The sequence below is a fragment of the Babylonia areolata genome, chromosome 2, assembly GCF_041734735.1.
Source record: "Babylonia areolata isolate BAREFJ2019XMU chromosome 2, ASM4173473v1, whole genome shotgun sequence".
Lineage (NCBI taxonomy): Eukaryota > Metazoa > Mollusca > Gastropoda > Neogastropoda > Buccinidae > Babylonia > Babylonia areolata.
Window position 1 is genome coordinate 55,269,217 of NC_134877.1, and position 12,500 is coordinate 55,281,716.

The 12,500-nt window shown below is 45.6% G+C and overlaps 1 protein-coding gene across 1 annotated transcript in view; it reads left to right on the top strand.

Annotated features, from left to right (window-relative positions):
• Window positions 1-12,500, top strand: part of LOC143275304 (uncharacterized) — a 641,085-nt gene that overhangs the window by 578,143 nt on the left and 50,442 nt on the right. The window contains exon 14 of the mRNA XM_076579305.1: window positions 1,120-1,267. Coding sequence (XP_076435420.1) covers window positions 1,120-1,267 — 148 coding nt within the window. The remainder of the gene's footprint in view (window positions 1-1,119; window positions 1,268-12,500) is intronic.

Genomic DNA, 12,500 nt, shown 5'->3' on the forward strand with positions numbered 1-12,500 from the left:
CTTCCTCCTTTCTTTCTTGCGGCACCAGAGTTTGAAACAGAGTGTGGCTTTGGAGGAAAATAGAAAGGTTGAAGAGTAAACGACTGGAGTCCTGGTGGGTGTGTTTAGGAAGTGGTGGGGGAGGGGGGGGGGAGGGAGTCGGGTGTTTGGTTTAAACAGTGGTGGGTGGGGATATAATAATGCGCCCCGCCCTCCTTTACCCCCCCCCCCCCGCCCCTCCCCTCAATCCCCCCCACCCCTCCCCCGGAAACGGGGGTTCCTCTGTCGACCTTTTGACCTCTTGGCTGATGGGAGGGAAAGGATGGATGCAGGGGGGGTGGGGGGGGGGGCGGATGGATGGAGGGATGAGGTGTGTGTGTTTTAGGGGTGGGGGGGGTGACGCTGAAAGTGATACGCAGTTACAACAGGCGACTTTTGTTTTACCTCCAATATTCGTTGCTGATTGTTGTTTTTTGTCCGTCTTCGTCTGTATCTATTTCGCTCTGTTTCTCTGTGTCAGTATCTTTGTCTCTTTGTCTCTCTCTCTCTCTGTCTGTCTCTCTGTCTCTCTCTCTTTTACCATTTCTCGTTTTGTGTTTGGTGTGTGTGTGTGTGTGTGTGTACGCGCGCGCGCGTATGCCGTGTGCTTGTATTTGTGTGTGTCTGTGTGGCTGTGTTTGTGAGAGAGTTATAGTTTAAAACGTAAAATATATTATCATCATCAAGATTGTGACATTCGTAGAATGAATGACTGGGAGGAGAAACATGATCCCAATCCAAAAAAAACTGCAGCGCGATATTGATATCGCATGTTGATCGCTGAATTCAAGAAACACACCCTTGATGGAGACAGCGAGGAGGGCGGGTTGTTTGGGGGTTCGGGGATGGGGTGGTTGGGGGGCGAGGGGGGGGGTTGAGAAATTACATTAATCTTGTTATTGTTTGATGTTTACTTTTGTTTTGAGTGAAAATCTGTTTCCTCTTGGTGATGTTGTTAGACCTTTGAAAAAAAAAAAAAAAATCACACGAATTATAACTGTCATCATTTTCCGCGTTCTTTCCACCCCTCCTTGGCTGCCATGAAGAGGTTTCCTTATTATTAATAATGTGTTGTTTTTTTTCCTCCGTTGGGGAGGGCAGGCGTACATGGAGGATCACCTGAAGAACGGGGACCGGCTGGGTCAGGAGTGGGAGGCCCTGGCTGCCTACCAGGCGGACCCCAGCAACACCTCAGTCGCCAGAGACCCCGCCAACTCCCGCAAGAACCGCTACACCGACGTCCTGCCTTGTGAGTGCTGTGTTGGAAGGGTGAAGATACGTCTGTGTGTGTGTGTGTGTGTGTGTGTGTTTGGGGGTGGGGTGGGGGTGGGAGCGGAAGGGATGGTTTTTAAGCGGGGAAGGGGAGGGGGGAAGGATGAGAGTGGACGGTGGTGTGTGTGTGTGTGTGTGTGTTTTGGGGGGGGATGTGTGAGAGCTTCTTGTTGCTGTTGCTGTTTTGTGTGGTTATTTGTCTGTGTTTTGTGCTCTGTGTTTGTCTTCTTCTTTGTCGTCTTCATTTTCTTCTTTGACTTGTTCTTCAGCTGCTTTTCTTCATCCTTCTTCCTTCCCTCCTCCTCCTCCTCCCGGTCTACTTTCTTCTTGTTTTTTTACACGCCCAACCCCCTCTAACCCCTCCCCCTCCCCTCCAATCTTTGTCAGTCCTTCCACCCCAGTTCAGTTGCATAATGACTCTCTCTCTCTCTCTCTCTCTCTCTCGCTCCCTCTCCCTCCCTCACCTCTCTCTCTTTCCCCCTCCCTCTCTCTTCCCTTCTTCCTTCTCCCTCCCTCTCTCTTTCTCTCTCCCTCCCCCCCCGCCCCCCTCCCTCTGAACCAGTGAACTTCCCCAACCCCCCCCCCACCCCCCCAGTTTCTTCAACACTTGTGGATATCCATCACCACCGCAACCGCGCCGCCAATCTTCAGCCCATCACCCACTCTATCATATCACGAAGCAGCAGAAATTCGATTCCGCTCCGTCACAGAGGGAAAAACGATGGGCTGTTTACGCTGACCACTACGACATTCCTGTCCGTCTCTGTCTGTCTGTCTGTCTTCGTCAGGCAGTAGGCTCACAGCCACGCAGTAATACGCATCATGTACGTACATAGTGACGTACCTGACGACATCATCATCAGAAGAAGGGAAATAACTCTGGAAGGTTGAAAATTCACACGGTTTATCGAGAGTGGTGTATAACTCTGGAAGGCTGAAAATTCACACGGTTTATCGAGAGTGGTATATAACTCTGGAAGGCTGAAAATTCACACGGTTTATCGAGAGTGGTATATAACTCTGGAAGGCTGAAAATTCACACGGTTTATCGAGAGTGGTATATAACTCTGGAAGGCTGAAAATTCACACGGTTTATCGAGAGTGGTATATAACTCTGGAAGGCTGAAAATTCACACGGTTTATCGAGAGTGGTGTATAACTCTGGAAGGCTGAAAATTCACACGGTTTATCGAGAGTGGTATATAACTCTGGAAGGCTGAAAATTCACACGGTTTATCGAGAGTGGTATATCGGTTTATCCAGAGTGGTATATCTCCGGACCATTAATTTTTCTCAGTTTTAGGCTGGTTGTTTTGGATATGGATATTGTTTTATATGACTTGAAACACCACTTTCTATCGTTGTTGTTGTTTTTTCCCCGGCCCTGAAGGGATTAGAACTTGTTATACATCACTCTCGATTGGAAAAACAAATAAAACTGCACGCAGGAAAAAATACAAAAAAAGGGTGGCGCTGTAGTATAGCGACGCGCTCTCCCTGAGGAGAACAGCCCGAATTTCACACAGAGAAATCTGTTATGATAAAAAGAAATACAAAATACTAAAAATAATAATACCGACTGCCGTGGCCGAATCGGTGGGGCGTTAGACTCTTGTTCTGGTCCAGTGATGACGGGCGCCATAGCCGAATGGTTAAAGCGTTGGACTTTCGATCTGAGGGTCCCGAGTTCGAATCACGGTGACGACGCCTGGTGGGTAAAGGGTGGAGATTTTTACGATCTCCCAGGTCAACATATGTGCAGACCTGCCAGTGCCTGAACCCCCTTCGTGTGTATACGCAAGCATAAGATCAAATACGCACGTTAAAGATCCTGTAATCCATGTCGTTCGGTGGGTTATGGAAACAAGAACATACCCAGCATGCACACCCCCGAAAGCGGAGTATGGCTGCCTATATGGCGGGGTAAAAACGGTCATACACGTAAAAAGCCCACTCGCGTATATACGAGTGAACGTGGGAGTTGAAGCCCACGAACGCAGAAGAAGAAGAAGAAGAGGTCCAGTGTTCACAGGCGATCAGGGTGCGAGACCTCCGTTTGGTTTAAAAATAATCTTTAATTGTTCAACAGTACACATGATTACAGTGCAAACAATGACAAAAGAGCATCAACAAGCTTAAGGCTTATACTGTGCTCACAACGTTGCGCTTCAATTTTAACACGACGGCTGATGAGCTATATTATCAATTGTATCAAATAACATTGATAAACAGGAAGGAATGAAATAATGAAATGAAACAAATAAACAAATAAATACATAATATAGTAAAATAATGCTAATATTATTATTACTTTGAGGTGGTTTTTTTTTTGTTTTTTGTGGTTTTTTTGGGTCACCAGAGAAATTGGCCTGATAGAAGAGAAATACGAAGGGGAAAAAAAGAAATTTAGAACAATGGTAGATAAGGTAGTGGGGTGGGGGGAGCAGAGGGGAGAGGAGAAATTCTGACAGATCATTGGCCAATCCATTCAGCTTTGAATATTTTGTCAGTCAAATACATCCAACACATTTTTCCGAATAGAATCGTGTTGTACCCGTTCTTCACAATACTTTCTAAGTTCCAATCTATTTGAATCGGAGATAAAGTGGTGAACAGTTTGAAATGTGCATGGTATACGTTGTATTCTGTGGGAAAGTCACTTTACTCCGATTTTTTTTTGTTCTCTCACTCCACCGCCAGGTGTGAATGGGTGGGTACCTGACCTGGGATGGGGAAGGCTGAAGTGGCAGGAAAGAGAGGATGGAGTTCTCTGTCTTCCTATGCTGCTGAGCCATCGCAGCAGACACAGTGTAAATTCCCTGCCCCAGTGGCCGTAAAACGCTGTGGGGGTCTGTCGTCTTTTAACCTTTGATACTGATACAGATGATGGCTGACCCTTCCATTGCTGCACACACACACACACACACACACACACACACACACACACACACACACAGAGGCGAGCACGCGCGTATGCAGGCACAGACGCACGCACTCAAGCGTGCACTCGCACACACACATGTATATATATATATATATATATATATATATATATATATATATACACGCGCACACAAAACCTCCCTTAGTTGTTGTTTTTGTTGTTTTTCTACACGCCCCATGATCCTTTCAAAGCGAGGCGGGAGAGGGGGGAGGACGAGAAACTGAGGAGAGAGAAGTCTGAATCGCGCGCCAGCAGAGCTGAGTCTACAGACTTGGCGAGAGTGACCCTCGAAATGACAGGAGCGATTCTGCGAGAAGATGGTGGTGAGATGAGATGATGCTCCAGACAGCAGCAGCAGCAATGCGGGCACTCGGGCGAAAGGAGAAGCAATCGTCACTGTAGCAGAAGACTGTGAGGGTTGAGGGTAGGGGTGGGGTGAAGGGATAGTAGAGTAGAGTCGTCACTGTAGCAGAAGACTGTGAGGGTTGAGGGTAGGGGAGGGGTGAAGGGATAGTAGAGTAGAGCCGTCACCGTAGCAGAAGAATTCGAGGGGGGTGGGCGGGAGGAGGGGGCGGGGGGCGTGGGGGGGGGATAGTGGAGTCGTCACTGAAATGAAAGAAGGGGGAAGCAAGTAGAGGTAGGGGGTGTGGAGGGGGAGGGAGCAAAAATAATGGTATTGAAGCCTCCTCTACACCTTGATCCTTTTTTTCTCCTTTCATCGCTCCTGCTGTTTCTCTTCTGTCTGGTTTGTGGGCTAGGTTATCTCATTCTCGCTGACGAAAGGTGGATCCTCCTTGTCAGCCCCCTCCCGCCTACCCCCCCGCCCCCCTCCCCCCCCCCCAACTCCCCCACAACCCCCTGTCACACATTTCTGCCCTGCTCCTTCCATCCCTCCCTCCCTCCCTCCAGCCTTCCACGGCTCACCTTGCACAGCATCGTCTTTGAATGAACCAGCTTCTACTTGAGAGGGTTAACTCTGGAACTGGGGAAGAAGAGGAAGGGGGAAGGGTTTCATTCAACAAGGGGAAGCAACGTGACATTCGTGGAAATGGCCCATATTGGCCGAGTCTTTGTACTGATCGTCGTTCTGCCGGTTGGTGTCATAGGGAAGAGAAGAGGGTACGAGCCGTAAGCGAGTGTGGATATTGTATAGCTTATAGGACGCAGAATCTGCTGTTTCTGGTAGAGCTTTGTTGCTGTTTATTTACCCGGTAATGTGTAGATCTTTGACGACCATTGTGATGTTTCTTCTACGAAAGCGATTTTTCCTTTTTTTTAATTAAACAATTTTTTTTATTTTTAACAAAGATAATGATCTGAACGATTTAGGGGTGCTTCGTCTGCTGCCAAAGTCCCTGAAGATAAAGGAGATGCAATACAATTTTTGCCTGTAAGGAGATATAATCTTTGCCTGCGACTCGAACGATTTCATAAATAGCGAAATTTGCTTGAAACCGTGGTACTTCAGTGATGTCAGTGTACAATCTACACGTAACTCTTTGTGCAAGCAGAGGCGGCGGGCTGCACGTTACCATGCTTTGTGTGTACAACCGCTTTGAAGCAAAAAAAAGGGGAAAGCAAATGGTATGTGGATTCATCTATACCTTGATCTCTCCCCCCCCACCCCCCACCCCCGCCCCCAGTTCGTGCTGTTTCTCTGCCTAGTTTGTGGATCAGGTCTTGTCATTCTCGCTGACATAGGGTGGATTCTCCTCCTTAGCCCCCTGTCACACAATTCTACCCTGTCCCCTCGCCTTGCAGACACCATCGTCTTTGAGTGGCTACTTGAGGAGGGCTCCGAAAGGGAATTAGGTCGGGGAAAGGTTTCATACAAAATCGGGAGGGTGATGTATGTGTTGCGCTCAAGAAAGTTTCCAGTTTAAGCGAGTCTTTGTCCGTCTGTCCGTCCGTCCGGAGATGGCACAGCTGTTGGCTGTTCTCGTGATGTTTTGTAAGAATACTTACAGGTAGGTTGCTACGGATCTTTGTCAAACACTCCAGTTTTCCTCAGCAAAGTGTCAGAATGAAAATCATGTCTTTTATAACGCCCGTTAAAACAGATTTAGTACTCCTTTTCTTTCATTTAAATGAAGTTGTGACAGTAGTGATAAATTATATTACACAATGGAATAGTATATATATTATATATGTCATGAAAAAAAATATATATATATACCCACAGTAGAAAAAGGTCTCCCCCAACTGTCTTGGTAATAATTTCAGTCTTTTCTCACACAAGTAACCATCATCATTATTATTGTAGAATGCTGATGCTGTCTAAATGTTTTACAAAAACCTAGGTCAGGTGCCAAGGCCTATCCAGTGCGTTAGATTTATGCAAAGGTCAGGCATCTGCTGTTCTTTCTTCTTCTTTTTTCTCTCTCAAAGTGAATGTGGTGTGACTTTTATGGATACGTCCGCACGTCCTTGAAACTGAAATTGTTGAGTGTAGAATGCGGAACAGTTTAGCTTATGTGGTGTAACTTATAAAGATAAGTCCACGCGTCCTTCCAACTGAAATAGTTGAGTGTAGAATGCGGAACAGTCTATCTCGATTTACAAACCTTTCCGAGTCATCTTTGACTCGAGCAACAGACCAGCAAGTGTTATAATAATGTTCGAGTCTGATAGATATTCTTTTAAGATATGTAATTGCATCGTTGTGGCATCCTCGACATAATAATATTATTATTGTAATAGTTTGTCACGGGTTTCCAGTTTTATCATCATTATCTGCGTCGTTGTGTTGATGTCTGGTAACTGGCCTGCAGGGGACATCGGGAAATTAAGTGTCTCCTCTTCCGCTTCACCGTGCTGGCGATGTGACAGGTTTACGCGGTACGGCTTCTTGGAAAATGAGCTGGGTCGTTTTCTTCCCTTTCCATTTGGCCACCCTGATTGGGCCCCCCCCACCCCCACCCCACCCCCCCACCCCCCTTTCGTTGTGGTCTTCGATCCTTCTGTTTGCCGTTCACCTCTTCGTCGTTGTCGCTGTACATGTGCGGTTTTAACTCACTCATTACGGCCAGTCCTCTCTTCTCCTCTACATAGACCCCTCGGATGTCCAGTGAGTGTCTGAATGACCCAACCTTTAGCTTCCGTCGTCAGAATTGTGGTATTCTTTGACAACATTCACCTCTTCAGTATAAGAGCCTTCCGCTTGCAATATTTTGATGATGATACTTGGGGTGAAACGCTGTTAACGTCGTCTCTTTCGCCGTTCGTATGGAGAGAGTTAAGTGTTCTTGTATGTTATTTGCGTACTTGCAGTTATAGAGCTGGGAACTGTATGCTAACTTAAAATTCCCCCCCCCCCCCACTCCCCCCGCGAGTAGTGTGCTGACAGGATCTGCTGGTGTGGGTGTTTTGTTTGTAACTGTCTCTCAACTGCGTGTAACTGGTTTGTTTTCAGTTTGTTTGTGTTCGTTGTTTTTTTTTTGTGTGTGTGGTGTTTTTTTTAAGGACCGTTGATTAGCATTGGTAAACACACACACACACACACACACACACACACACACACACACACACATGCCACTGACCCCAAGCACTTTCCAGCCTGTCAGTTTGGTGCTCTCTCTCTCTCTCTCTCTCTCTCTCTCTCTCTCACCCACCTTAGAGAGAGAGAGAGAGAGAGAAAGGAGGGACCTGAGCGTATCCGACACCCGAGAAAGATGGACGCTCATTATGACAAGGACCGCATTCATCACCGTCTCCACCCACCCCACTCCACCCTACCCCACCCCTCACACACACACACACACACACACACACACACACACACACACACAGAGTTCTACCCGCCCTTCATCCCGGTCAGGCGAGGCAAGATGGCGGCGGGCCAATTATGGCCCCGATCCACTGACAGCGGCCGGAAGTGGTTGCCATTGCAGGCCGGAAGTTGCGGGTTGTCGGCATAACAACGAGACCGGTGCAGGGAAACACGTGATCGATACCCTCAGTGAGCTTGCTGGGATCAGCCAGTCCCCTCTAGCGGTTTGACCCGGTGTGGAGGGTGGGAGGGAGGGGGGTGGCGGGGAATGAAAGGGGGTGTGCTGGGAAAGGAAGAAGAGTGCTTAAATAGAAAGCGAGGAGAGAGAGAGAGAGAGAAAGGGGCTTAACTGCTCGCTAGCTGAAGGCTTCGAAGAGAGGACAAGAAAATGATGAAGAGCATTATTATTTCTTGAACGAAACCACACAGAGACACTTGCAGACACACACGCGCGTGCGCGCGAGCGCACTTGAGACCCTGTTTTTGTGAAAGAAGCAAAGGCAATGCTACAAAAAGCAACGACGGCAATGACTGTGTCTTAAAGCAACCAATCGTCTTTATAAATGATTTGAGTGCGAATATGGATCGACGTGTGGAATGAGCTTTTGATTGAAAAACTAACGAAATGTGGACATGGATACTTTTCTCTTTTAGGGTGGGTTTTTGTGTTGTTGTTTTTGTTTGTTTGTTTTTGTTTGTTTGTTTGTTTTTGGGTTTTTTTCCTTAATTTTGATTTTGATGGATACTGATACTTCATGACCAGATTTTTTTCCCAAACTTTTCACGTCTAATTTCAAAGAAAATGGAATACAACATAACAGGACAGGCACATTTAAAAGGACAGTGAGGTTTCATTAACGCACGGAACTGAAGCTGTCAGAAAAACGAAGACTGCGCGTGAATAATATGCGTGCAGCAAGTACACAAAGCGTGAGACTGAACTGTCAATGATTAGACTTCACTAAAAACATTCTGTTCTGGAAAATTCAGTAGAGGCAAAGATGTTTTTTGAAGACTGAAAAACCAGTGGCAATAATATCAGAAGAGCAAAACTTATGTCCAAGTATTCAATTAATAAAAATGAGCATGTTCGTAATAAACACAATAAATGGGTTGGGGATATAAGCCATAGAAAAAAAAAACCTCAACGGTGACGTTTAACTGATCGGAGTTGTTCTATACACGACAGAAAGCATTTGATTCCACCTTTGCTTTAACTCACTCCGTACGGCCAGTCCTCTCTTCTGCTCTACACAGACCCCTCGGATGTTCAGTGGGTGTCTGAATGACCCAACCTTTAGCTTCCGTCGTCAGAATTGTGGTATTCTTTGTCAACATTCACCTCTTCAATTTAAGAGCCTTCCGCTTGCAACATTTTGATGGTGGTAATTGGGGTGAAACGCTGTTAGCGTCGTCTCTTTCGCCGTTCGTATGGAGAGAGTTAAAATCAAAATTTAAACCCTGAGCAGTGTAAGATACTAAATGTTCGCATCTTTTAATTTCAACTGACAGTACCAGATTCACTAAGATGGGACATAAATATTTACAGCACGCGGCCCCCAGTTTTTGAAAGTGTTGTTCCAGTGGACAACAAAATAAACACAGCAAGCACCAAAACAAATGGTCCAAAAGGAATTAAAGTTGAAAACGCCTTGCTCAAGCCTGCACGGATCCAGCTGAAATTCACGACAGTTTTCCAGAGTGAGATATGAAAAATAAAATCAGCTGACCTCGGTGTTCAGAGATAATAGTTAACAGTGTGTGTGTGTGTGTGGGGGGGGGGAATACCATACATAATTTAGACAACACAATCGTCATGGATTATGCATCTATGCACAGTTCATGTTCAACGAACGGAACATCAGTTTGTGAATTAAACATCCTCTTTGACGGAAAAAGACATTTCACCGCATAATTCTGAAGACAAAAATAATGCATGAGGATTTTCCTCTGTCTCTCTCTCTCTCTGTGTCTCTCTCTGTTTCTCTGTCTGTCTGTCTGTCTCTCTGTAGTTGGTGGTGTGATTACACACGCGAACTGATGCTGGAATCCCCAGTCTCTTAATACCGGATTCCTCACGTGCTTAGAATACTAATTTTCGATGACAGCAGCGATGTCCTCTTGGTTTGCCGGTTGCAGTGGTATGAAACGTACGTGTGGAAGTAAAATCTCTGTCTGTCTGTCTGTCTGTCTGTCTGTCTGTCTCTCTCTCTCTCTCTCTCTCTCTCTCTCTCTCTCTCTTTTACACACACACACACACACACACACACACACACACACACACACACACTGCGTGATGAAGAATAAGTCGCCTGAGACACAGAAGCAAGGCAAGCAAATTAATCATTAATAAACTTAATGGACTGTGTTAGCGTGTTGTTACTTCACTGATCGTCACGACCAAACAAGAGCTTGCAGCCCACCCTCCACCCTACATCATAACCTTCCCAGGATCTCCCACTCCTTCACATCCCCCAAAAGTTAAAAGGTTATGTAGCCTTCAACGTCCCTAAAGCAGATCATTCATAATCCCTGTGTCTAGGGCTCGGCATGGATCCCGTAGCCTATTGATGGACTCCGGAGCAGTTAATTCATAATCACTGTGTCTGTTTTGTCGCTCAAACCCTCTTGTAAGGGTTTGGTTAAAAAAAAAAAATGTCCAGAAAGAAAAGAAAATACTAATGAAAGAAAAGTGCTGTGGTACACTTTGCGCGTGGATCGATGTCTTCTGGTCAGGCTGTCTTTTTAGCGCTTAACCTTTGGTCTTTAGCGCGAGCGTGTGTGTGTGTGTCTGTGTTTGTGTCTGTGCGTGTGTCTGTGTCTGGCATCCTTGTTGTGCAACCTCATGGAGTGTTTTGCTCGTGTGTGTATGTGTGTGTGTCTGTGTGTCTGTGTGTGTGTGTGTGTGTGCGTGTGTGTGTGTGTGTTTACAAGGACTATCTGTGTCTCTTGTTATGTCCCGGTCTCTGTCTCTGTCTCTCTTTGTCTGTCTGTCTGTCTGTCTCTCTCTCTCTCTCTCTCGCTTTGTATTCCAACCTCCCTCATTTAAACAACCACCCAAAAAAATGTTCTTGTATCTCTCTCTCTCTCTCTCTCTCTCTCTCTCTCTCTCTCTCTCTCTCTCATTCCTTACCTCATCATCCAGGCTCTCCCCCCCCCCCCTCTTGTGCAAGCGCAGAGCAGAAGAACGACTCCTTCAGGAAAACGTGGCACATTATCGACGCCGAAAAACCACACAATGAAATGTCAACGAAAATAAAACAAATCCAACGAAACACACATGAGATATGCCCGTTATCTTGAGAACACGCTCGTTAGTTCTCTCTCTCTCTCTCTCTCTCTCTCTCTCTCTCTCTCTCTCTCTCTCTCTCTCTCTCTCTCTCTCTCTCTCTCTCTCTCATTGGTGGATGAGAGAAAGAGAGAGAGAAAGTGTGCGCGTGGCTAACTGCAGTCGATGGCAAGGAATAATTATTCATCAAATGAAGAGGTCAGAAAATTGTGTTGGGGGATAGCAGGGGTTGTGGGGGTGGGGGGGTGCTGAGGGGATAGTCTTTAAAGGAAAGGATTTTTCTGAGCAAAAAACAAATAAGAATTTTGGAGTGAGGACGGGAGGGAGGGGACGAAGGTCGTTAACGAATGAAGAAGGGGTATGAAGTGTACATTTGTGGCCATTTTGCTGATAATTTTGTCATATGGGTCTTTTTTTTTCCTTTTTTTTTTTTTGTTTGTTTGTTGGTTGTTGTTTTTTACAGGGATGGGGGCGTCCCAGGGCTGCCTTTGGCAGTATGTTTTTTGTTTTGTTTTGTTTTGTTTTTTCTGTTGTCTGCCTTCGATCTACTCATATTTAAAAAAATGTAAATAGTTCATTGATTGATTTTTAATTGGGTTTAGGAGGGATAGGGACGGGTGGAGAGTGTCTTCTGGTTAGGCCATCGCTTTCTCTTTCCCTGTGGGTTTTTTTTTTTTTTTTTTTTTTCGTTTGTATGGGGTTTTTGGGTGGGTTTTTTTTTTGTTTTGTTTTGTTTTTTCACAATTTGCTGTAGCTGTTTTGTTTTTGGTTGAAGGTGTGCTTTTGTTGTATACTTATTATTCATTTGTTTATTATGTTATTTATTTATTTATGAAGGATATATATGTATGTATACAGGCCCTAATATATATTTTGGTGGCTTATACTGTACCATGTCAAACTGATGCAAACTAGGCCTATCAGTTCGCTCTGCTTGGCCAAATTTCGCGCGGCTAACGGTGAAAAGACACCCCGTCTTGCTTGGTCCGCTCTTAGCCAATCAAACGCCTCTAAAAGCCACAAGCGCATATTTGTTTTCCATAAGAATGGGGAAAACATAAGTGTTCGAATTCCACGAGGAATTTATAAATACTTTTTTTTTAATCGAATTTTGGGGCTAATTCTTTAGCTGCTGTGGTCTGTTCTGGAAAATGAGTCTTGGGGTGGTGGAAGAGTGTTAGGGGGGCGTGAGATTTGAAAATTTGTTG